Below are 26,455 nucleotides of genomic sequence, written 5' to 3' on the forward strand. Positions count from 1 at the left end.
TTTTTCAAATTTTTATTTACAAAATTTATTTTATTTAAAAAGTATATATATACATATGTCCCAAGATATAAAGTTCTGAACATAGATTTAAAAAGAGCATAATGGAAAAAATATAAATATTTCCTGTTCCTATTTATATCTTTTGTGCATTTATTGTCTTTTCTAAGATTGGCATTTTTCTTTATTTTGCAATTTGATCCATACTTATAGTAAAAAAAATTTAAATATTATAGAAAGGTATAAAGCAAAAAGTAAAAATTCCCTTCACTCCATCTTCTCCTCAGGTATTGGTGAATCTCCTCCCAAACTTTCAACCACAGAGATACATTTTTGTTTTCAAACCAGAAAGCCATTAACACTAACTCTTTAAAGGCTGCGGCTGAATTGGCGAGATGAAGAATTATGTAGATTAAGGCTGCTGTCTCCCTATAGAATTTTTTGAGGGATTCCACCTTTTTTTAAAGCACATCCTTCCTGTTCCACTCACTGAAGCTGCCTGGTTTGTCTCAACTTGCTTTTAACTATTAGGCCTGTTTGGCAGAGGCAATATAAATTTTTAAAAATTTAAGATGTTTAAAATGCCATTAGCCTTTAGCACGTGGAATTTAGGCAGAAAGGTATGAGGCAGGCAACCTTTCTTGCCATAACCCCAGTTTTGACAAGCCTCAAACACTATGTACAATATTTAAGACACAAATTCATTAGGTATGGTCTCAGGACAGCTTGCTCTTATTTAATACTTGTGCGCTTGTGGTTTTGCACAATGGATGGGTATTAGAGTTTGCCTTGGATACTTGGCATTGATTAGACTGTTCTGAAATTTGGTTATGCTTAGTCAAAAAATTCTGTTTATTGTTCTTCAGCAAGAATAGATGTAACCACTTTAAAAATAGTTACATTGTTTTCCAGATTAAGTAAATATTTCAATTAGGAGAGTACATATTTTTATTTTTATTTTCAGTTTTTGAGATGGAGTCTCACTCTGTCGCCCAGGCTGGAGTGCAGTGGTGTAATCTCGGCTCACTGCAACCTCTGCCTCCCAGGTTCAAGTGATTCTCCTGCCTCAGCCTCCCGAGTAGCTGGGATTACAGGCAAATGCCACCATGCCCGGCTAATTTTTGTATTTTTAGTAGAGACGGGGTTTCACCATGTTGGCCAGTCTGGTCTTGAACTCCTGACCTCAAAAGATCCGCCCACCTCGGCCTGCCAAAGTGCTGGGATTACAGGCGTGAGCCACTGCAACCGGCCAGAGTACATGTTTTAAAATTGGGAATGAGGATAGCTCTTGTTTTAGAACATGCACTTTAGTGAACTGAACCTTGGACTGAGGGTTACAAGGAGTATGTAATGAGCTTTCAGGCTATGAGTCCTAAATCCTGACCCTGTCCTAAAAGACAGAGGAAATTTCCAAAGTCCTTATCTTAGCAATGACACCCACTGAAATAGAAAAGTGGTGGAGTGAGGAATGGATGCTTGCCTTTGTTCTTGGCCTATTATTAGTGAATCCCAAGATAGCAGGCTTCCTGAAGATTGTTGTAGAGGTTTTCAGTGTTTTCAAGGATCCCCTTTTCAGCTTAAAAATAATGAACCCCCTTCACCTGACTACAGTTATCTTTTACCTATTCAATATAGAGATAATGAATGATGCCTATAGCATACCTTCATCTATGTTAATAACTGTATTGTCTTTGATGGTATACAACTCAGATAGATTTGGAATTACTACCTTAAGGCACAATTTCTCCTTAATGTTGTCTCTGGCTTTGGCAAAATTTAGTTTAAAGGATATGAGTAGTGCTTTAAAAAATATTCCCTCCACAGTCTCCTTGCCACCTTTAATAACAGAGTCATTCTCTTCTTCCTTAAATATCCTTATCAGACTTTCTAAAAGGAAGCTGTTATTAATGAAAGCCAAAAGCAGCTTGTAAGAGGAGAAATTACGCAGTGACGGCAGTGGGGGAACCCTGAACAAATATTTTCTCTTCATAATTGGAAGTGGAAGAGAAAAAGTGAACAGGGGATAGAAACAAATCAATAAAATATGTAAACCAATAAATATGTAAACAGTTTTGCAGAGGCTGATTTATATTTTAGCAAGCCTCTCTATCGGCTATGATCCCCAAGTTTTCTTTTTAGAGAAACTATGATGCTGATAATAGCAGTTTCTACGCAAAAGATATTAATATCCAATGATATTTGGTAATGCTTGTTCAAATACAGGTTGAACATCCCTCATACAAAAATCTAAAATCTGAAATATTCCAAAATCCAAAACTTTTTGAGTGCTGACAACACCACATGGGTCACTAAGATAGTGACACCTTTGCTTTCTGACAGTTCAATGTATACAAACTTTGTTTCATGCACAAATTATTAAAAATATTATATAAAATTACCTTCAGAGTATGTGAACAAGGTATATATGAAATATAAATGAATTTTGTGTTTAGACTTGGATCTCATCCCCAAGATATCTCATTATGTATATGCAAATATCCCCAAATCTGAAAAAATCTGAAACCTGAAACACTCCTGGTCGTAAGCATTTCAGATAAGGGATACTCAACCAGTACTGCTATATCCATCTACATATATAAAGCCACTGGGAGAACTAGTCCACTTGGTAGAGTCTTCTGTACTGTCCTTCACAGCTTAGATTCGATCCTTCCTTAAAGATGTAGCCGGGATACACAGGAGTGTGAATCTGGTCTGACTCAAAGCTCTTCTCTTGAAAGCTTTTTCCTGCGGCACTGGCAGATGGCTGTGCTATCTTCTGGCTGAGGAACAAGTTCCATTCCATCACGTACTTCGGGTTTGCTGGACTGGCGCTCAGCATATTTCTGAAATGCGGGTTTAAAGGGAACTGAAAGGTTAGTTCACACTTCATTCTGTTGACTCCCCCACCCACTCCCATCCGCAGTCACGCCATCTTTTCTAGTTGCTGTGTGTCTTCAGACTAAAACCAAAGGTCTGGTTTATTCCAGTCCTAAAGTTACATTTTAACTTTAGCTATCACAGGCACTAGTGATAATTCATAATCTAGCAAGAAACCCCAATCCACAATTTTATGTGTTGGTTGGAAGCCTCTACAAAAGGGATGCCAAGCCAGACGTCCCTACCTGAAACAAACAGCAGCTCTCAGCATTTATCTTCCACTTGTTAATGAATAATTAACTTTGTTGAATACTCAAGCCAGCAAACAAACAAGATAATCATCTGAAAAGTTGGCAGTCTCACACATCCTTTCCTTTAGGCCTATAGTCACACACATTTTTGAATGGTGACATGTGTGTGGAAAGTTCCTCCTCTGTGGCCCTGAGTGAAATATTTCTATAAATGAAGTTGGTTTTTTTTTTTTTGAGACATGGTCTTACTCTGTCACCGAGGCTGGAGTGCAGTGGCATGATCTTGGCTCACTGCAGCCTCCAACATCCTAGGCTCAAGTGATCCTTACACCTCAGTCTCCTGAGTAGCTGGGACTACAGGCGTCTACCACCATGCTCGGCTATTTTTTTTTTCATTTTTTGTAGAGATAGGGTTTCATCATGTTGCACAGGCTGTTCTTCAACTCCTCGACTCAAGTAATCTGCCTACCTCAGCCTCCTGAAGTGCTAGGACTACAGGCATGAGCCACCCTGCCCAGACATAAATTGGATATTTCAGTTCAATGATTCCATGTCCATTTCGCTGTATATTCCTGATACTGGACCAAATGCAACAAAATGAGATGAGCCCAATTAATATTTTAGAGAGAGAAATTCCTACCATTAAAATTGAAACTATTTGGGAGGCTGAGGCTGGAGGATCACTTGAGGAACCAGGGCAACATGGCGAGAGCTTGTTTCTAAAAAAAATAAATAAATTAGCTGAGTGTGGTGGTGTAGTCCCAGCTACTAGTGGGAGGCTGAGGTGGGAGGGTGGAAGAATTGCTTGATCCCAGGAGGTTGAGGCTGCAGTAAGCTGTGATCATGCCACTGCACTCCAGCCTAGGTGACCGAGTAAGAAAAAAAAAAAAAAAATATATATATATGTATACATATATATTTATATATATATGTATACATAAATATATATATATACATATACATAAAAATATATATATATATATTTTTTTTTTTTTTTGAGATGCACTTTGCTCTTGTTGCCCAGGCTGGAGTGCAGTGGTGCAATCTAGGCTCACTGCAACCTCTGCCTCCCAGGTTCAAGCGATTCTCCTGCCTCAGCCTCCTGAGTAGTTGAGATTATAGGCATGTGCCACCACACCTAGCTAATTTTGTATTTTTAGTAGAGACGGGGTTTCACCATGATGGCCAGGCTGGTCTCAAACTCCTGACCTCAGGTGATCCACCCTCCTCGACCTCCCAAAGTGCTGGGATTACAGGTGTGAGCCACTGCGCCCGGCCAAGAAATTGTTAAAAAAAACTGTTTAACAATTAAAGCTACACCAACAGAGGGGACAGACCAATTTAAGGGAAGGAAGAGCTGCTTCTAGTAAATAGTGTAACTTATCATTTTTATTTTTCTATGAAAATGAAAATATGAGAGGGTGGTATCCACAAGCATCTAGGGAAATTTACTTTTACTATGCCTACAGAAAAGTAAATTTAGGTTAAAAACAAGAACGTAATTTCCTTTTTTTATCCTTCCTGTCTAGATTTTTCTGAGTAAAACTCAAGGTAGTTACTCAAAAGACCAATCCTCGGATTCCCAATAAACACTGTACTTCAGGATTCAGCCCTAAGGTGTTAGAACTGTTATACATATTTTTCATTAGTTTGTTTGCTATAGCAAGCTAAATATTTGCATTCTGCCTTGTACTGTAAAAGGCATGAATCTTAAGTATCAAGGAGAATAAGGAGGTGACATTTTGAGTAAAAAGGGATGTTAATGATCTCCAGTCCAACCGTCTTGTTTTCCAGATAAGGAAAAATGTTTTTCTCTGAGGTTCCAGAACACCTACACTAGGAATTCACTAAAGCATTTAATAAAAGAGAGCACTGAGAAGATGGGAGGAGCTGCTAATCTATATTTGTGAGGGCTCCCAGCATTGTTTTTCAGAATATGGAATAAAGATGAAAATATGGAGGCCACGGCTGGGCGTGGCGGCTCACACCTGTATCCCAGCACTTCGGGAGGCCAAGGCAAGGCAGATCACCAGAGGCCAGGAGTTCAAGACCAGCCTGGCCAACATGACGAAACTCTGTTTCTACTAAAAATACAAAAATTAGCTGGGCATGGTGGCGCATACCTGTAATCCCAGCTACTTGAGGCAGAACTGCTTGAACCTGGAAGGCAGAGGCTGCAGTGAGCTGAGATTGAGACACTGCACTCCAGCCTGTGTGACAGAGTGAGACTTCCTCTCAAAAAACACAAACAAAAAACAAAAAAAAGGCGGGCCACCAAATGAAGACTTAGCACTATCTTTCCCTAGGCAAGTGCCTTGGCTTAGCCAGCGGTCCATAGACTGACTGTGAGCCCTTCAGGAAGCCAGGCAGGAAGTGTACAGGCCAAGCGGTTAGTCTGAGGACACCTGACCCAGCAGTGTGGACGGACACTCTGAACTGACCTGCAGTACTTGGTAATAGTAGCAGTAAAGCCTGTGTGGCTGTAGTAGGTCCCTAGCCATCAACTGTCCTTCTTTTGCAATCTTCTTGGCTTCTTCATCATTTTCCTGAAAGGTTAAAAAAAATTAAAATGAATGAAAATCACTACTGCGACCCACAAAGAGAGGGTTAAGTGTGAGGTGGGACAGGTGTGGGGTTGAAAGTGAACAGCATGGGAAAGACAGAACATAATGGAATTATAACTTAAGAATGAGGCTACAGGGGCCGGCCACGGTGGCTGACACCTGTAATCCCAGTACTTTGGGGGCCCAACGCTAGAAGATCACTTAAGGTCAAGAGTTCGAGATCAGTCTGGCCAACGTTGTGAAACCCCATCTCTACTAAAAATACAAAAATTAGCTGGGTGTGGTGGCGGGCACCTGTAATCCCAGCTACTCAGGAGGCTGAGGCATGAAATTCCTTGAACCCGGGAGGCAGAGGTTACAGTGACTGGAGATCATGTCACTGCATTCCAGCCTGGGCGACAGAGTGAAACTCTGTCTCAAAAATAAATAAATAAATAAATAAACTAATAAATAAATAAAAGCATGAGGCTATAGGAAGAGACAGAGTATTTTCCTAGACATCTCTGTTAAAGAGAAATGATCACGTTTGGCTCCTCTTCCACAGTACTAGGAAACCACTCCTCCCCCCAGTGCAACAACCCACATGCAGCCCCTATTGTGACCATCTTGGTACCTTCCTGGCCACCCAGGAAGTACTCTTCAGCTTCCTCATCTGTCCCACCAGCCTATTTCCTCTCTGCATGACAGTAGAATGAATCCGTTTTCATGTTATAACATCTTTTAAAAGCTCCATGCAAATACGCAGTCAGAGCCAAAAAGTTGTGTTATAAAATGGTAGCTATAAAAGACTGTATTGCTTTTGTAACCAAAAAATTCAGTCATTAGTACCCACAGGCTGTTCATTCAGTACCAGAAATAGTCAGCGTTCCTAATTATCCTTTTGGAAAACAGTTAATCTTCTACAACGCTGCCCGCAGGTAAGCTATTTGCGAGCAACTGAGGCTCTCGTGAAGGGTCACAAAAGTGATTCTGCCTCAGGTGCCCAATTATTTCTATAATCATATATTGTTTCTTAGAATCTTAGTATAAAGTCTCATAATGGAAGGGTACATTTTTATAGTTTTATAATAAAATGCAACAGCTTTTTAATACTTTTCCTTTTAAAAAAGGAATTCCTATTTTATAGGAAACATGATTCTTGCGTTGTATAACACACATTCATTAAGAATTTGTGCCTTTTTTCTAACTGGGGATAAGAAAAGAGTACTGTAATTGCCTGAAATGTTTTCTTGTTCATAAAGCACCTTAACTGTGGTCTTTCAGTCAGTAATTTGCATTTTGTATGTTCTTGTTTGTATGTGTAAACATAGCATTTAGAAAATCTGTATTTTATATAAGGCTGGACTTCAAATCTTCTGAAAATCTTCAAAAATGTTGATAGAGGGTATGCAAAATGATTCTGATGCTGATTCTTTAGAAGGGAACAGCAATTTCAGAAAATAATATTTCTCTTCATTCCATTGTGTCAAATCAAATTGTGTTGTGATGGAACTCATGTAACTAACAATGATGAATTTGTTATTGCTTAAAGAAATAAAAACTGCTGGAAGCATACCTTAGCCCATTTAACTTTCTCTAATAAATCACTCAGATTTCTTTTAATTGGAACATAATGCTTCCAAGGTTCTAGTGCCATGTAGAAATGTTCATAATATGGCGAGTCCTGCTTTAAAACCAGACTGTCGCCCAGCATGAGATATGGGTATCTGTAAGCAGCCACGGTCCCATCCACATTTACTTGATACTTGTACTGGAAGATGAAAAACAAACATAAACAAACTTTCAGTAGTCATTTGCTTCACTACTGCTTCTCATCAACACTGTAATACCAACTACAGAGGAATTTTCCATTTTCCAACTTTTTTGTGTTTAAAAGTTTTATTTTATAACTTACATCTTCTCTTTATATGAAAATCACAAGCAGCCTTTCTCAGATTAATTTTAAGAAATACGTTGTTTAAAGGTAAGATGCTAACTTTTTGGAAATAGGAGTGAAGACCTATTTCAATCACGTCTCTGTACTATGGAATCCAGATTTCTGTAACCAGGTAGGAAAACTATTTTCTTTTTAAGTTTTAATTAATTAATTTTTTTTTTTGAGACAGTGTATTGCTGTGTCACCCAGGCTGGAGTGTAGTGGTGTGATCTTGGCTCACTGCAACCTCCACCTCCTGGGTTCATACAATTCTGGTGCCTCAGCCTCCTGAGTAGCTGGGATTACAGGCACCCACCACTGCAGCCAGCTAACTTTTTCCTATTTTTAGTAGAGACAGGGTTTCCCCATGTTGGCCAGGCTGGTCTCAAACTCCTGACCTCAGGTGATCCGCCCGCCTCAGCCTCCCAAAGTGCTGGGATTACAGGCGTGAACCACTATGCCCAGCTAGGAAAACTATTTTCAAAATTCTTAAAGCTTAATACTGATAACAATGAACACTTTCATTTATTCATTATTTCATTTGTTCCTTATACGCAGTCTATGAAATAGGCAGGCATTGTCTCTATTTTACAGTTTTAGAGCTGAGGAGATAGAAACCTGGAGACATTTAAGGACTTGGGCAAGGCTGGCAACACAGTAGGTAAGCTGTTTGCATATTTGTTGGGTTAATATACTTGTTTTCCATTTCAAATGCAGTTTTCATAGGCATTAAACCTCATTCAATTAGAATAATCTGAAGCAGGTATTATTAACCCCTTCTTTTTGTTTTTACAAACGAGAAAACTGGTATTCAGAGAAATGTATAAACCTCATTCTCTGAGTCCAAATCCCCTGTTCTACTCATTATATCACTCTGGGATGAAGAGGACACACTCCCAGATTTGGTAAATAATTTTTTCTTAAATAATTGGTACAAGGGAGTTTTTCAGCCCATCAGGTTTTGTCACATTGTTCACATCTCTCCTCTGGGCCTCGTGATAATGCTCTGAAGGAGTAGGCAGGCATCACACGGGTTTAAAGACCAAGGCACCAAGACAGGAAGGTCCCATAGTTGGTGGCAGAGGCAGGATTAGAAGCAGGCCTTGAACCCTAATCCCAACTCCCACTTCACGTATATGGAATTTATGCTTTTTCTATTTATAAAAGACATTTGAGATCACTTTATGTAAAAGGTATTTATATTTCCAGTTTATGAAAGCAAATACAAAAAAAAAAAGAAAGAAAAACGAAACATAAATACACCAAAACCCCAGGTTAATCCTGGTACTATATTTTGAGAATTAAGTACAGTTCTGAGCTATTTGGTAAACTTAACAATGAAAGAAGGAAACCACAATGAGTTTTGTAATTCCTGATATCTAATAAGAAAGTGTGAACATGTGTGTCAGTTCACAAGACAGCAGAAATTTGCTGAAGCCCACCTATTTTGGTAGACTTTCAATACAATTTTATCACTTCATATCCATAGAGGAAGACTCAAATGCATACCTTAAAGAAATCAAAGAAACCCATCAACTTGGCTTTTCCAAGCTCCTTTTCTTTCTCTTGGAAAAAGAAATATCCTGTAATTCCTGCATCTAGTAGCTGAGGATTTTCTTTGGACAGCTGTACCAACTGGAGCCTCTCCTCTCGGCTGTCTCTACCTCTGAAGAAAGCTCTCTCTGTTTTATTGATCCAGGAAGGCCCTACAAGTTTGAAGCCATAAAAAAATTAGGATTATGAATCTGACATTTTAATATGGTAAGCATAATCCTCTTTAATCTACCATTGTCATTTAAGATGCTAAAGCTCTTTTATCATCAACTCATCTTCTAAAGTAGATGCTATTTCAACAAAAATACGGGATTGAGTCTCAATTTGCCAGAAGTACTTTCAAGTTTAGAGTTTAAAAAAAACAGTCTTTTATTTGCTGTATTATATAAAAGAATGCTCTAATTTCATCCATTTGTCTGCTAGTGAAAGCTCACACAAGTATTGGTGTATTCTGTTGTATAATACTAGGAAATACTTGAAATAATGTCGGACCATGTTCAAAGCAAAAAGAGATTCAGTGACTTGGTCCACTCACCAAGGCATTAGCTTCTTCCATTTTCTGTATTTCACAATAAAACGTGAGCTAGGCCTTTGTTCTTACAAAGGGTGACCAGAAAAAAACTACATAACTGAGGAACATCCACAAATCTTTAATCCCTAGGTTGGTCAGAATTTTGAATACACGACTTTTTCTAATATGCTACTGAATGCAAACATATATGTATAACCCACTCTGTCTCTAAGCTTTTTCTTCATTAATTAGCCTTGCATTTCCCTGAATACCTGTATTTCCCTGAATTACCTGTATTTCCCTGAATAGAGAGGAGATCATTTGTAACACCCCGCATGGCTTCAAGCATGGAGTGGGTGATGTCATACGTTGGAAGGACAACATCTCTTGAATCCAGAGAGCCACACCATGAAATGATAGGTATAGGGCTGGGGGTTCCATTGACTTTTCGATGCTCCAAGGGCCAATCTCCAAGATTAACATAAAATTCTAAATCTGGGAGAAGGACCTAAATAAACATAAAAACAAATATCAGTGCTGGGAAGATCTCAGTCTTTGGTACTAAGTACAACAGTTCTTTGGTTTTCTTACATATTTTTGACAGGGCTAACCATTCAAAAACAGTAAGAGAAGAGAGAAGAATGCCTGTCATTGACAGGAGGCCTGTGAATTTGTCACCTGTGAGGATCCTACATGACAAATTCACTTAGCCAGGAGTCAGCTACCTCTGTCCAGAGGTGCATGTAAAATTCAATGTTTGAGGCTGGGCATGGTGGCTCACACCTGTAATCCCAGCACTTTGGGAGGTCGAGGTGGGTGGATCGTCGGGAGTTCGAGACCAGTCTGGCCAACATGGTGAAACCCCGTCTCTACTAAACTTACAAAAATTAGCTGGGCTGGTGGCAGACACCTGCAATCCCAGCTACTCAAGAGGCTGAGGCAGGAGAATCGCTTGAACCTGGGAGGCAGAGGTTGCAGTGAGCCAAGATCACTCCACTGCACTCTAGCCTGGGCGACAGAGCAAGGCTCTGTCTCCAAAAAAATAGGAAAAGAAATAAAATAAAATAAAATGTAGTGTTAGAGAAGTGAAAATTGTGTAGAGAGGTAAGAATGAGTAGCTTCAATACCCCTCTGCCAGCTGCCTAAGCAAGAGATTCTACAAAGTTAGAACCAAACCCTTGTTTTCCTTCACTGCCCCCGTCTTTACCTCATGTGCCCTTGCCTCTGGAACCTGCCAGTCCATTTCCATCTCCATGGTCAATGTCTCAGTTTAGGCCCTCATTGTTTCTTGCCTAGATTGTTGCAATAACTTCCTTACTAGGTGTTCTGATTCTGGGCTCTCCATACTGTAATCTGCTCTCCACAAGGCTGCTCAGATTTCCAAAACTAAAATTAATTCCAAAACTAAAATTTCTAAAATAACTTGGTTAATGTCACTACCAAGCTTAACAGAACCTTAAGCGTATGGCACAAGATCTCAACTCTCTGGCTGGCATTCAAGGCCTCACAATCTTGTCCCAGCTTGGCTATAAGCCTCATCTTTCATCTGCCCACCTACCAGGAAACCTTAGGCTACTCTCTGAAAATGCATCCACCTCAACATGTAATTCCCTTCACTTGGAATGTCTTACTTATTTAACTTGGCAGTCTCCTTTCTCATCCTTCAAGCCCAGATCTAACACCACCTCTTCTATGACTCACCCTCCTCAGGCACTTAAACCCTAGGTACTTACTTTTCTTGAGGCCTGTCATCATATTGGGATATAATTATTTGTTTGTATTCACATCCCACCCCCACTTCCAAACAACAAAAACAAATCCCACTAGAGTGGGCTACTCAAAGACTAGGACTGAGTCTCATTTATCTTAAATTTATTTCTTCCCCAGCCACTGGGCAAAGAACAAAAGGAAAGGGCAAGAGATGTGAATATTCACCCTCTTGCTTCCCTGTCATTATTATTATTATTTTGAGACAGGGTTTCACTCTGCCACCCAGGCTGGAGTGCAGTGGCGTGATCTCAGCTCACCACAACCTCTGCCTCTCAGGTTCAAGTGATTCTCGTGCCTCAGCCTCCCAAGTAGCTGAGACTACAGGTGTGCGCTACCACACCCGGCTAATTTTTGTATTTTTAGTAGAGATGGGGTTTCACCATGTTAGCCAGGCTGGTCTCAAACTCCTGACCTCAAATGATTCATCTGCCTCGGCCTCCCAGAGTGCTAGGATGACAGGTGTGAGCCACCGTGCCCAGCCTCCCTGCTATTATTTATAAACTCATTAATAAACTCCACATTGGAAGTGCTCACTGTGGAGTAGGGTTTCTCAAGCTCACATTATTGACATTTGGGGCTGGATGATTCTTTGCTATGGGGTTGGGGGGTGCTATCCTTTGCATTGTAGGATGCTTACCCACTAGATGATAATAGCAACCCCTGAGTTGTGACAACCAAAAATGTCTCTAGACATTGGCAAATGTCCTCTGAGGGGCAAAATCATCCCTGGTTGAAATCTATTGCTATGAAGCCAGCAACATGGATTAAAGAGGCAAGAATACAGGGCACAGTTGACTAGTTGTAGGCCAGGAAGACAGGACTACCTTTAGGAGCAGATGCCCATCATATGCTCGTATCCTCACATTGTGGGCTGGTGGTAGAGGGGTTGGGGACTGCTATTTAAAGTAAGAACGACTGCAGCCACACAGTCAGCATACTTGGGGAATTGTATAACATATCAGGAAAACTGTGGCTTTTTTTTGGTTTATAAAACTTCCTTGGCCAGGCGCAGTGGCTCATGCCCAACACTTTGGGAGGCCAATGCAGACGGATTACGAGGTCAGGAGTTCGAGACCAGCCTGACCAACATGGTGAAACCCCCTTCTCTACTAAAAATACAAAAATTAGCGAGGCATGGTGGCGTGCGCCTATAATCCCAGCTACTCAGAAGGCTGAGGCAGGAGAATCGCTTGAACCCGGGAGGCAGAGGTTGCAGTGAGCCGAGATTGTGCCACTGCACTCCAGCCTGGGCGGCAGAGTGAGACTCCATCTCAAAGCAAACAAACAAACAAAAAATCTCCCTTTATGGTCTCTCTGAGTAAGAAAGATAAATATTGCCCACCTCCATCCTTCACCCTGTATGATCAGAAACGAGAACAAAAGGTGGTTTAAGTTGCTCTGCTTAAGAGGAATTTAGAGTTCTGCAAATGTGGAAAGAGAGGCTAAATAGTGAGATAAGGGGGCGCTATTGGGGGATGTGGAGAGCCTGAAAAACAGGGGGCCTAACCACATTAGTGAGAGGCTAAGACCTTAAGGTCAAGGACAGCCCTGAGAAATTCCCAGAGGCAAGCATGACTGAGAGTCTGATTAGTGCAGAGATGTCTATTTTTAAACATCAGGGTTTTTGTTTGTTTGTTTTTTAGTATGCACTGGTGAAAAAAAAAAACCTCTTTCTGGTAGCCCAAGCTTTGACAAAATGTTCCATGCACGCTATCTTCTAGGTATGCTTAGGGTAAAACAAGGAAAATGTGTTCTAAGTTCAAGTCATTTTGAGGTGAAGAGAGGAAAACAGCTGCAGAAGGTGAAATCTAAGCAGGAGTAGTATTCAGCAGGAACAGAGAACTTAAAGCGACCTCTTGACACAGTTGTGCGTGCCTATAGTCCCAGCTAGGACCAAGGCTGAGGCAGGAGGATGGCTTGAGCCCAAGAATTTGAGACCAGCCTGCTCAACGCAGCAAGACCCCATCCGTATTTAAAAATAAATAAATAAATAAGAGACTGTTCTGTTTGGATACTGTAAATATAGACTATTAAAAAAAAAAGAATAAGAAGTAACCTTGTTATAAATGTCTGGAAGCTCAAAGAAAGCTTGGGAGTGTCCTGTATGGCATACCTACCTGGGATGGGGGCTCAGCCACTTTATTTAATTAATTTATTTATTTGAGATGGAGTCTCACTCTGTCACCCAGGTTGGAGTGCAGTGGCGCAATCTTGCCCCACTGCAGCCTCCACCTCCCGGGTCCAAGCGATTCTCCTACCTCAGCCTCCTGAGTAGCTGGGATTACAGGTGCCCACCACCACGCCCAGCTAATTTTTGTATTTTTAGTAGAGATGGGGTTTTGCCATGTTGGCCAGGCTGGTCTTGAACTCCTGACCTCAGGTGATCCACCCACCTCAGCCTCCCAAAGTGCTGTGATTACAGGTATGAGCCACCATGCCCGGCCTCAAGCCACTTAATTTTAAATCTTACAGGAATGTAAGATCCACAAAGGTGGAGAACATGATGAACACTCAGGTTGCCAGTATCTTAGATGCCCATTTCTCAGCCTGAAATCTGTTTCATCCTTTGTCATTATAATTCTAAACATTTAAATATTATACCTAAATAATTAAACTGTATTATCCATTCATTCATTCTCCTACCTTTCTTGTCAATGATAACAAAATCTCATCAGAGAACATCTTGAAGTCTGTGTATTTCCCTAAAGATCTCCGGTAAATATGGTTATTGAGAATCGTGTAATGAACAATGGCTCCTCTCTCGTCCCCAAACCTTTTGGGGACTTCGTTTAGCATTTGCTGGAGATTGATGCTGGGAAAGGAAGCAAAATCTTTTGCGATCTGTGGTTCCTTGGTTGGACAAGAAAGAGTTTTCTGCCAGACCTGAGAATCTTCCGGACACTCACAGTACTCATGGTATACTGGTCCTAGGGAGGGAAAACATGAAAAAGGCCGCACTCCATTAGCAAGCACCACAACATAGGGAGTCACTTCTGTCTCTGCTTCTTGCTGAATTCTAAGATTATCCAGAGATAATGTGCCCTAGTCAAATCAGTGGTGTAAGTGATTATGTTAGAGTCCTACACTTCTACTTTCCTTTTCACACCACCTTGGATAAACAGTTTAGTATATGCCCTCTCCCAATCTAACCTACTCTCGGTCACTTAGCTGATAAATTCATCTCTAGTAAGGTATAAATGGCTGGCAAACATAAAACAACTTACCTTTTAGCAAGGTGAAAAGAACATATTAATTTTTAGACATTATGTAAACCAAAAATAAAATTCTAAGCCTCCTAGACCATCCAAATGGATCCCTCCTTTTGGCCAAGGGCATTCCAAAGTTAACCTGAAAAACTAGTTTGGCCATGAAGGGAAAGGGGAACCAGACATGCCTCATTATACCCTCCTCCCTTTTGGAATTCAGGCCCAGCTGACTAGCATTAATATCAACACAAACTTTGTTGAACTGACTCTTTAAGTCTAATAAGAAACATTTTCAATCTCTTCTCTGTTGCCTGCTACCTGGAAGCCTCATCTGCATGATAAAATCTTGGTTTCTACAAACCCTTATCATAAGCCCAGACATTCCTTTCTATTGATTCAAGTATTTAGACAATAACTTAATTCTTTCAACTGCCAGTCAGAAAACCTCTGAATCTACGTATGACCTGGAAGCTACCCCCAACCCCTCCCAACCACCTCCACCCCTTCCAGTTGTCTCTCCTTCCCAGACCAAACCAATGTACATCTTACATGTATTGATTAATGCCTTATGTCTTCCTAAAATGTATAAAACCAAGTTGTAGCCTGACCACCTTGAGCACAGGTTCTCAGGATGTCCTGAAGGTTGTGTCATGGGCCATTGGTCATTGAGTCTGAGAGATGGGGAATCATAAGGTAAGCCCTACAATTCCTACAGCCTACTGCTTAAGGGAGCTTCGAGGCTGTAGTGCAGGGAGGGGGACGGTAGGCAAAAACAGGTAGTCTCACTGAATTGAATATTTGGCTCAGAATAAAGCTCTTCAAATATTTTAGAGTTGGACTCTTTTCTTTCTTTCTTTTTTTTTTTTTTGGTGGCAGAGTCGCCCAGGCTGGAGTGTAGTGGCGTGATCTCAGCTCACTGCAACCTCCACCTCCCAGGCTTAAGTGATTCTCCTGCCTCAGCCTCCTGAGTAACTGGGATTACAGGTGAGCACCACCACGTTTGGCTAATTTTTGTATTTTTAGTAGAGACGGGGTTTCACCATGTTGGCCAGGCTGGTCTCAAACTTCTGACCTCAGGTGATCCACCTGCCTCGGCCTCCCAAAGTGCTGGGATTACAGGCGTGAGTCACCACATTTGGCCTTAAACAATAGCTTTTAAGGCACTAGGTATTAGGCAATGAAGGACAATGAGTCTGAGAGATGGGGAACAAATAAGGTAAGCCCTACAATTCCTACAGCCTACTGCTTAAGGGAGCTTTGAGGTTGTAGTACAGGGAGGGGAACTGTAGGCAAAGCCAGGCAGCCTCACTGAGTTGAGGAGACAGAGCTGACAGTCCAGGGAGACCAACGCAGCTCTAGACTTTGTAGGACAGAGTATCTAAAAAGGAAGCACTACACAGAGAGAACGTTAGAGATCTGTAGAAGGTCCTCTTCACATATTGAGCAGAGCATATGATCAGTGCATTTTGGATGAGTTCTTCCCCTATACTGATTCTAAAAATAATACAGTTTAATTATTTAGGTATAACATTTAAATATTTAGAATGATAATGACAAAGGATGAAAACAGATTTCAGGCTGAGAAATGGACATCTAAGATATTTGCCACCTGAGTGTTCATATGTTCTTGGGGAAGACAGGGGAAGAACCCATCCAAAATGATCAGAGAGAACAGTACTTACCAGTGGGTACCAGCCAGATTGGAAAGCCTCCTAATTCATAGGGCTTGGGTAAAGTATGCAGAAGGGTATTACCTCAGTAGCAGGGAATAATTAGCCCTAGACTAAACATGGCTCTAGTCCCACCTAACAAACTGTAAAAGCAAAACTTGGAAGGATTAAACTATTTCCCAGTAATTTAACTGCACCCCAGAAAAGAGTTCAAGAAGACGAAAAAGCATCAAGAGGTGAAAACTACACTGTGTAGGATTGACAACAGATTGTACATTGCAGAAGAAATGATAAGAGAATTTAGAGACAGTAATAGAAAGTATACAAAATGAAACAAAGAGAAAAAAGAATTTAAAAAATGAAAAGAGTATCGATGAACCATAGGATAGTTTCCAGCCCAATATATGCGTAATTAGTATCCTTGAAGGTAAGGTGGAATGGAACAGAAAACATATTTGAAGCAATAATGGCCATAATTTTTCTAAATTTGATGAAATTTAAATTACTTGGATGATTTAAATTCCAAGAAGTTCTACAAATGCAAAACACAGGAAACATGAAGAAAACTGCACCAAGGCACATAATAATCAAACTTCTCAAAAGAACTGATAAAGAGAAAACCTTAAAAGCAACACAGATGAACAAAGACAGGGAAAATGCTAGATTTATTGTTAGAAGCAATGCAAGTGAAAAAACAGTGGAGCTGCATCTTTAAAGTATCAAACAAAAAAAACCCATCACCCTATAACTGTAACTAGAGACAATGTCTTTTAAAAACAAAGGCAAACTAGGCTGGGTATGGTGGCTCATGCCTGTAATCCCAGCACTTTGGGGAGTCGAGGCAGGAGGATCACTTGAGCCCAGGAGTTTGAGACCAGCCCAGGTAACATAACAAGACCCTGTAGAAACAAAAAAATATTTTTTTAATTAGCTGGGCGTGGTGGTGTATGCCTGCAGTCCCAGCTACTCGAGAGGCTGAGGCGGGAGGTTTGCTTTAACCCAGCAGTTTTTGTTTCTGTTTTATTTTGTTTTGAGACAGGGTATCTCACTCTGTCTCCCAGGCCGGAGTGCAGTGGCACGATCACAGCTTACCGCAGCCTCGACCTCCCCGGGCTCAGGTTATCCTCTTACCTCAGCCCCCTGAGTAGCTGGGACTACAGGTATGTGCCGCCACACCCAGCTAATTTTTTGTAGAGATAGGTTTTTGCCATGTTGCCCAGCCTGGTCTTGAATTCCTGGGCTCAAGTGATCCTCTGGCCTCGGCCTCCCAAAGTGCTGGGATTATAGGTATGAGCCAGTGCACATGGCCTAGCCCAGCAGTTTAAGGTTGCAGTGAGCTTTTTTTTGAGATGGAGTCTCGCTCTGTCACCCAGGCTGGAGTGCAGTGATGTGATCTTGGCTCACTGCAACCTCCACCTCCCAGGTTCAAGCGATTCTCCAGCCTCAGCCTCCCGCGTAGCTGGATTTCAGGCATGTGCCACCACCATGCCCGGCTAATTTTTGTATTTTTAGTAGAGATGGGGTTTCACCATGTTGCCCAGGTTGGTCTTGAACGCCTAAGCTCAAGCCATCTGCCCGCCTTGGCCTCCCAAAATGTTGGGATTACAGGTTTGAGCCACCGTGCCCAGCCTGCAGTGAGCTTTGACTGTGCCACTGTACTCCAGCCTGGGCCATAGAGCAAGACCCTGTCTCAAAATAAACAAAAAACAAACAAAAGGCAAAATAAAGTTTTTTCAGATATTCAAAAGCTGGAAGAATTCATCACCAGCCTTCTCACAGTAAAATAAATATTAATAAAAATCCTTTAGGCAGAAGGCAAATGTTACTAGACGGAAATATGGATCTACGCAAAGGAATGAAGAGTTTCACAAATAGTAACTACGTGGATGTAAATACACAAGATTTTTTTCTTATCATTTAAACCTCTTTACTTAATTTTCTTTCCCTTAAAATTTAAATTGAGCTCCAGGAGGTATGTATACAACGTTTACTCTACTGCACATGACTTTGAGGTCATCAGGTTTAGGCCATTCTGAAAGGCATGGGACCTACACACAAGGCTGACTCTGGAGTATATAATAATCACTTACCTTTCAAAATATAGGGAGACTGAGCCACATGTTCATTACCATAAAGGACCTCTATCTTCAGCCCTTCATCGACAGTTTCATACATCCTATATCTCATCAAAAATGTTCCATCATTCCTGTCCAAAGGTTTAGGGACATGTATCCGGACCAACTCTTTAGGTGAAAGAGATTTGACTACTACTTTGAATGGTGTTTGACCTAAAAGGAAAAGAAATATAAACAACTCTACCATGTCATGATTATGATTTACAATTATTGGATAGGTGTTATTGGATAACTTAAATATGTTGCTTATTCCTGCAGCATTGGTGGTTAAAAAAAAAATCATTTCCTTTGGAAGATCTTTGAGGCCAGGAACTATCATGTCTGGTTCATGCATTTTTTTTTTCTTTTTTGAGACAGGGTCTTGCTCTGTCATCCAGCTAGGAGTGCAGAGGTGCAATCCTAGCTATTACAGCTCCGACCTCCTGGGCTCATGAACCTCCTGCCTCAACCTGCATCAGCCCCATGAGTAGCTGGGACTACAGGAGTGTGCCACCATGCCCAGCTAATTTTTAAAATTTTTTGTAGAGATGGTAGGGGGCAGGATGGGTTGGAGGGGGTCTTGCTGTGTTGCCCAGGCTGATCTCAAACTCCTGACTTCAAGCGATCCCCACTGCCTCAGCCTCCCAAGGTGTTGGGATTACAGGCTTGAGCCACAGAGCTTGGTCTGGTTCATGTATTCAAGCCACAGATCAGACTCAACATTTGAATCATTAGTCATTCAATAAAGATTTACTGCATGAACAAAAGCAAATCATTTTTTAAAAGCAAATAAAAAATAAACTTTTTGTTTATTTGGTCTTTCCACCTTTGGGTAGAATTAAAGCCCAAATAGTTAAAAATCCATGGACTCTAAGCATGACAGATCTCTCTAGTAATCAAACTTCCACCTTGTAAAACACACACAAGTTTCTTTGTATACCATTTCAGTATCTAATAACCTTCATTTCTTTGAAAATTTCCCCGTTTATTAAGCCCAAATTTCAAGTGGTACTTCTAAGCCCATTTCCTTACATAGAGATTACAGTAGTTACCAGACTCTTGTACAAGCTCACACACATACACACACACAAACACACACATAACACATCTTTGTAAATGCTAGAGATTACCTCTGAGTCTGTTTGCTCAGCTTGAAATGAAACAGTTATACTATAATAATCCATTCCACCTTCAAAGTTTTGTGGGGTTTCTGTTCTAGGTAAATAATACCTATTTAACAAACTTTCCCTTTCCTATTAGCTGACATTTAGGCTTTGAAATGATACTGTTGTAATTAATGTTATTGTGGCCAGGAATAAACTTTGAAACTTCTTCCTTCAGAGAGTGCAGTGGATATACCATTTAGATTACCATATCAAAGGGAAATGCTAAAAAAGTAATGAATCCTCTGAAATCCACAGTCCTAGCAAACAGAAAATTGTGACCAAAGTTGTTTTTCACTTCGCAACTATCATATTATAAAATTTAGAATATTTAAAATATATCTTTTGAAATTACTAAACAAGTTTGTGAAATTCTTATTTTCTAAATCTAGTGAGTGTAATATCTACTTTCTTTTGATCTTTAAAGGTTTTTTTTCTTGTGAGTCTGCAGAAAGGTTTCTCAGCCTCTTCAATTTAGTAATAACAATGTGGTATCTGACATCTTGCTATTAAATATTAATAATTGAGTACCAAACAGATACATTTTAGGATCCTTGAAACAAGTATGATAAAATTATGAAATAAATCTGCTAACCTAAATGAAGTATAATAAACATGGAAGATGCTATAAAGTGGTAATAATTTAATATGAAATTATTAGAAATGTTGGCTAGTCACCTGAACTGCACAAATGAAACACATAAATTATTGCTTTGCATTATTTCTCACATGGTTTCAGAAAGGCAACATGGCTCAGCAGATCGAAATCTGCAGAGGAAAGTCTGGGAATTGCAAAGCCATTTTCATTGCTCCCTCCCCAAACTGGAAATGTACAAAAAGGTTTTCTTATTTCCTGATCAAATAGTCTTATTCTCCATACATTATTATTTTAAATAAACAAAACAGATATAAGACAAGAATATTATTGACTGTATGACTTTTGGGAAAGACAGAAAAAAATAACTAGCTTCAAAATGCGTCAATTATTTGTAAACTGAAAGTATTAGACTAAATAATTATGGTCGCTTCCAGTTGTAATATTTTTTGTCGCTGAAATATCATTTAAAAGTTACATTTCAAAATGTATGTATACAACTATAATATAACCATTGGAAATATATATTTTAAATGTTCAGTTATTTTTTATAGTAATCTTTCATGCCTGTGTCATTGTTGACATGAAATTAATGTTAGAATCAATGCAAGGTAATATTGATCAGGACTGAAATAGAAATAAGAATTCTAACCTCATAAAAGAGAAAATGAGAAGAGTGAAATTTTAAATTGCTTCAAATGGAAGGCATGAAAATGCTCATTAGCTCTGGGTACTAATATAGTGGGATGGAATTGAGGCTCAACGGCCGGGCGTGGTGGCTCATGCCTGTAATCCCAGCACTTTGGTAGGCCAAGGCGGGTGGATCACGAGGTCAGGAGTTTGAGACCAGCCTGATCAACATGGTGAAACCCCTTCTCTACTAAAAATACAAAAATTAGCCGGGCATGGTGGCACACACCTGTAATCCCAGCTACTCAGGAGGCTGAGGCAGGAGACTCGCTTGAACCCAGGAGGTGGAGGTTGCAGTGAGCCGAGATCCCGCCACTGCACTCCAGCCTGGGCAACAAAGCTAGACTCTGTCTCGGAAAAAAAAAAAAAATGAATTGAGGCTCAGCTTGAGTTTTCTACTCAATAAATTCAAACTTAAGAAAAATAGCTAACTGGATGAGAATGCAGTGACTATGTGGACAAAAGGAGGTTGGCAGTATCAAAGTGTTACATCATTAGAATCAGAAATCTTGAACATGTTTGATTTGGTAAGAAATCAAAAGCATATTTAGAAATTCACTTAGCACTTTTTATGGGCTTGAGACTTTCACATGTATTTTCTATGTCATTTATTTCCTACAAGAAAGTTGAGGTAGGTATCTGTCACTCCCATTTTATAGATCAAGAAACCAATGCTCCAAGAAGTAAAGTAACTTGCCCAAGGTCACATACATAATGAGCAGCAGAGCCAATATTTGAATGTAGCTTTGCAGCAGTCACAGTTGGAGGAATACTTCTGGCACTTCGGATACAATGGAGTCGTCTCCTCCTCTGTTGTTTAGGAAGCTCATTAAGGCTCTCTACAGCTGCAGCAAAAGTGTTGACCCCACATGGTCAAGGGAAACAAAATCCCAGAAGGCCAAGATGTTGTACCATGAGGCTAAATGGAAATCCTCCAAAAATATCTGGCTAGCTGCCGACGAACACCCTCCAAGATCTTATTGTAAGCTGACGTACAACAATCATATTAAGGATGATTTGACAAAACAGAAAAAGCAATGAAGTAGAAGTTCAAAGGGCTGTTCCTGCCTTGGCTCTGACATTCGCTGTGGAGCCCACTGGGCAAGGCATTTTAGCTTCACTGAGCCCAGTTTCTTATGTGTAAAGACAGTAATATCTATCCTTCCTACATTACAAGACTATTTTGGAGGACAAATTAAGCAAGCTTAGTATAAAACACTAAACTACTACACAACCAGGAGCTAAGATTATTTTATGAAGATATTATTACTGATGAAGTTAGAAGACTGAGTAGAAAATAAGTACTTATATCCTTCCATCTTGATATATTTCAATCATCCCTCCCTCCACCCCGTATTTCTTTTCATCTACAATAGTTACTCAGCATCTCTAGCAAGCATTGTGCTAGAGACTGGGAATATAATAGTATCAACAGGTACTGCCTACATTCATAATTGAAGGAAACGTTCAATTTAAGCAAGAGCTTACTGAAAATAAAGATATAGTTTCTTCCCCCCACCCAAGGACAAAGACCCTGTAATTTCTGTCTGTGAACCCCAGTTTGAGATGTCCTGCTTTAGATCACTGAAGTTCACAGTATTTTTGTTATCTGGGTACTTAGATATATGTAGCATAATAGTGGCATTCAGATAAATTCCACACTGTCGAATGGGAGTGATAATAAGGGAAACTTTCTAAGTTGTGTACAACAGGCTACAGCTTGAGAAGATTTTTCCTCTTTTCCAATTAGTTCTTTGGTGTGTGTGTGAGAGACGGGGTCTCACTCCGTCACCCAGGTTGGAGTGCAGTGGTGCAATCTCAGCTCGATGCAACCTCGGCCTCCCAGGCTCAAGAGATCCTCCCACCTCAGCCTCCCCAGTAGCCGGGACCACAGCTGCGCACCACCATGCCTGGCTGATATTTTGGATTTTTTTGGTAGATGGGTTTTGCCATGTTGCCCAGGCTGGTCTCAAACTTCTGAGTTCAGGCAGTCTACCAGCCTTGTCCTCCCAAAGTGCTGAGATTAACAAGGCATGAATACCCAGCTATTCAGTTGGTTCTTGAAGAGGGAAAGACTTCAGGACTTGGAAGTGAATGTTGGTGGCAGAAATGTAAGACACTAGTTGGGTGAGTTTTCAGAACTATAGGGCAGCTTTTTAACTGGAAGCCAGAAATCAAGAGGCCTGAAAGGAAACAAAGGGAATCCAAAGGAATGAAAGCAAGGTTGTCCAAAAAGTCTTCATTTTGTTTATTTATTTATTTAAAGGGTCTTGCTCTGTTGCCCAGGCTGGAGTACAGTGGCACAATCATAATGCACTGCAACCTTGAGCTCCTGGGCTCAACTAATCCTCCTGCCTCAGCCTCCCAAGTAGGTAACTTCAAAAATTTTTATTTTAAGTAGAGATGGAATCTTGCTATGTTGCCCAGGCTGGGAAATCTAAGACTAAAAAAGGTAAAAAAAGAAAAGTCATGGATCACAGGGGTAAACCATGCAGAAACATAAATGTAACTTTCCTTCTGTTAAGATATTTAATAGAAACTGTTTGTAAACTTTTTTGTTTGTTTAAATATATTTATGTATACATATATATGTATACACAACTTTAAGTCATGTATCATTTGGATTTTAATTGAGAGTCTTTAACATACATCAAAGGTTGGCAAACTGTAGCTAATCCAGCTCACTGCCTGTTTTTCTAAATCGTGTAAGCTAACAATGATTCTTACATTTTTAAAATGGGATGGGCACGGTGGATTATGCCTGTAATCCTAGCATTTGGGGAGACTGAGGCAAGAGGATCCCTTGAGCCCAGGAATTTGAGGCTGCAGTAGCTACGATTGTACCACTGCACTCCATCCTGGGTGACAAAGATGCTGTCTCTTTAAAAAAAAAAAGGGGGGGGTTGGAGAAAAATCGAAAGAATAATATTCTGTAACTTATGGAAAATTATATGAAATTGAAATTTCAGTGGCTGTAAAAAAGTTTTATTGTAACATAAACGGGTTTGTTATATGTCCATGGCTACAAAGCAGAGCTGAATAAATGTGAGAGATGATATCACCTACAAAGCCTGGCCCTTTAAAGAAAAAGTTTGTGAAACCCTGATATGCACACATGCGTTTCTATCAATAGAGTCGGAATTATTTTACCTAAATGCATATCATACATGTGAAACCAGTTGTCTGAGTATTTAGGGTCTAACTGGTAGACACGTTATCAAAGCAATGCCCAAAGACAACTTCAGGAGTGGTGTTCTGAATCAAATGTAGAACACAAGCCACTGAGGTGGTTAAGGGAGAGACAGATTCTTGCCTCAGCTCAAATTTCTCCAGTGGCTCTCTTTTATCTAGTTATAAAGTCATTTGCTTGGCATTCAAGGCGCTTGAAGACCAGAGGCTACAATCAACTAGCCTTTTCTGCTCAGTATCATTAAATCACAGTACTTATTTTCCCGAACACCACGGTCTCCTACGCCTCTGTGCTTTTGCACATGCCAGGGCGTCCACCTATATGCCTTCCCAGCAAACCTTCTCATCCTTCAAGTCTCTGCTCCTGAAATCTTCCTGGATTTCTCCAGTCTCTGGCAGTGCTTCAAGGTTGCCACTGCACTCTGTGCATACCTTCAATTATCTTGTACAGTGATCAGTTATTTGCATGTCTTTGACCAACAGACTGTAAGTTCCTTGATGGGCAGGCATTGTCTTTTCATCCTTAGATACCCAGCAGAATTACCAAACACAGAAGTAGACATCAAAGAAGTATTTCTTGAATGAATGAAATTTTAAAAATCATTAAATCTAAAAGTGAATTATGTTTGGTTCCTAAATTCTCTGCTTTGCCCAACTATCAAGACGCCCTTACCCCTTTCCCAAGCTGGGACACACTTCTGGCAGCTATGTTCCCAGCTGCACTAGCAGGGGCAGAGGCACTGGGTTATTCTAATTGTCTCTTCGCTGATAAAACAAGGTGCTAGTTGGCCAGAGCCCTAAACTTAGACATACATTAGCAAATCCTGACTGACAACAGCGTGAAACCAGCAGGACAAGTTTTAAGAAGTTGCAAAGGTAAGACGTGAAGGACAACGTGGGAGGAGGACCGGGCAGAAAGGGATTCAGGACGAGATCCATCTCACCCTCGGCGGAGGGAAAACCGAATGATTTCTACAGAGTTTCCCTAGTTTCTGTAATCTGCTTTCAAGAACTCAGAACTAAAAAGGAAACAAAGAACTAACTCGTAAACCCCTCCTCCTTCCTACGGCTCTGACATTTCCTCTGCGTAGGAGTTCGTTGCTCCAAACCCATCAGGCCTACGCCATGTAATCCGACGCGATCCGTGGGCTTGATGACTCACCACTGGAAAGCGCTCCCTGCAATCCCTCACAGTTCAGACAACTAAGTCCGAGATGGAAGCCAACGTGTGACTCACGGCAGGCTCCTTGTAACGCCCGGGCGCCGTCCATTCGCAACATCAGTCCCTGCACATTAAATGCGGAGGACCCCTTCAAGTTCATTCATTCATTCATTACACAAACTTTCGTGGTGATTTTTGCCCGCTTTGAGTACGGGCGGGAGGAGGGAAGAGGAACTGACCAGACCCAAAAAGGGGCAACACACGCCGGGGAGGGACGCCACGCAGGCCGCGGGCGGACTCCCGGGCGGCGGGGACGCGCGGGGACCCGGCCGCGGGACGAGGGAGGCCGGCGGCTGGACACTACCTGGGGGAGAGCGAGTGAGGTTCTGGCCCTCCGAGTTGACCGCCTGCAGGTAGAAATAGCGGACCGGCAGGACGACGGCCGCCTGCAGCCCGGGCCCCCACACCAGGCTCCGCGGCGCGCTGACCAGCACCTCCGGGGCCCCCGCGGCCACCAGCAGGGCGAGGCGCAGTTGCAGCAGCAGGGCCCGCGGGAGGCGGCGCATGGTCGGCGGGGCACAACTGCGGTCCAGCTCTGCGGCGGCAAGGAGGGGCGGGCAGCGCCGCGGGCCGGGCGGGGACTCGGGCCCACCGCGGGGCGGGTCTTTCGGGCGGGAAAGTGCGGCGCAGGCTCCTTTTCCCGCCCGCTGTCCCGCCCCGGATCCCTCGGGCGGGAACGCGAGCCAGTGCCGCGATCACCGACTGCGCGCCCTGTAGGGGTCGACGATGGGCGCGCCCCTTCCTCCCCGCAGCCCCATAGGCCGCGTGGAGGAAAGGGATGGAGAGGTCCGCACAGAGACCGAGGCTGCCAATGTGCGCTGGCTGTTTATTGCCAAGGCCTCAGGCACGCCTGGCCTCCACCTCCAGTCATCTTTCCCTTTTTCTTCCTTCCTTTCCTTCTTTATTCTCTTTTCTTTCTGTTTTTATACAGACAAGGGGGCTGGCTCTGTCGCCTAGGCTGGAGTGCAATGGCGCGACCACAGCTCACTGCAGCCTGGAACTCGTGGGCTCAGGAGATCCTCCCGCCTCAGCCTCCCGAGTAGCTGGGACTGACTATAGGCACATGACACCACGCTGGCTAATTTATTATTATTATTACTATTTGTAGAGACGGGGTCTCCCTATGTTGCCCAGGGTGGTCTTGAACTCCTGGTTTCCAGCAATCCG

At 41.6% G+C, this 26,455-nt stretch overlaps 1 protein-coding gene across 4 annotated transcripts; it reads right to left on the minus strand.

Annotated features, from left to right (window-relative positions):
* On the minus strand, positions 1–26,455 carry POGLUT3 (protein O-glucosyltransferase 3). Of its 4 annotated transcripts, XM_055273018.2 has the most exons (8): positions 25,593–26,077; positions 18,406–18,603; positions 14,083–14,366; positions 9,961–10,177; positions 9,114–9,310; positions 7,245–7,439; positions 5,567–5,671; positions 1–2,840 (listed from the first exon to the last, which is right to left on the minus strand). In XM_055273018.2, the coding sequence occupies exons 1-8, from the start codon at positions 25,792–25,794 to the stop codon at positions 2,715–2,717; spliced, it is 1,524 nt and encodes a 507-aa protein (XP_055128993.1). In that variant the 5' UTR covers positions 25,795–26,077; the 3' UTR covers positions 1–2,714. The 4 variants fall into 4 exon arrangements, with proteins under 4 accessions (XP_055128993.1, XP_055128996.1, XP_055128995.1 ...); XM_055273021.2 differs by lacking the exon at positions 7,245–7,439 and having other exon boundaries at positions 25,593–26,455; XM_055273020.2 differs by lacking the exon at positions 5,567–5,671 and having other exon boundaries at positions 25,593–25,981.

The sequence above is a fragment of the Symphalangus syndactylus genome, chromosome 3 (assembly GCF_028878055.3).
Source record: "Symphalangus syndactylus isolate Jambi chromosome 3, NHGRI_mSymSyn1-v2.1_pri, whole genome shotgun sequence".
NCBI lineage: Eukaryota > Metazoa > Chordata > Mammalia > Primates > Hylobatidae > Symphalangus > Symphalangus syndactylus.

Excerpts from the sequence above, each read along its gene's own strand:
- POGLUT3 (XM_055273018.2), bottom strand. The coding sequence starts at position 25,794 with ATGCGCCGCCTCCCGCGGGCCCTGCTGCTGCAACTGCGCCTCGCCCTG. Across the intron at positions 18,604-25,592 it reads CCTCACTCGCTCTCCCCCAG|GTCAAACACCATTCAAAGTA; the intron begins GTAGTGTCCAGC and ends TTTTCCTTTTAG. Across the intron at positions 5,672-7,244 it reads AGAAAGTTAAATGGGCTAAG|GAAAATGATGAAGAAGCCAA; the intron begins GTATGCTTCCAG and ends TTAACCTTTCAG.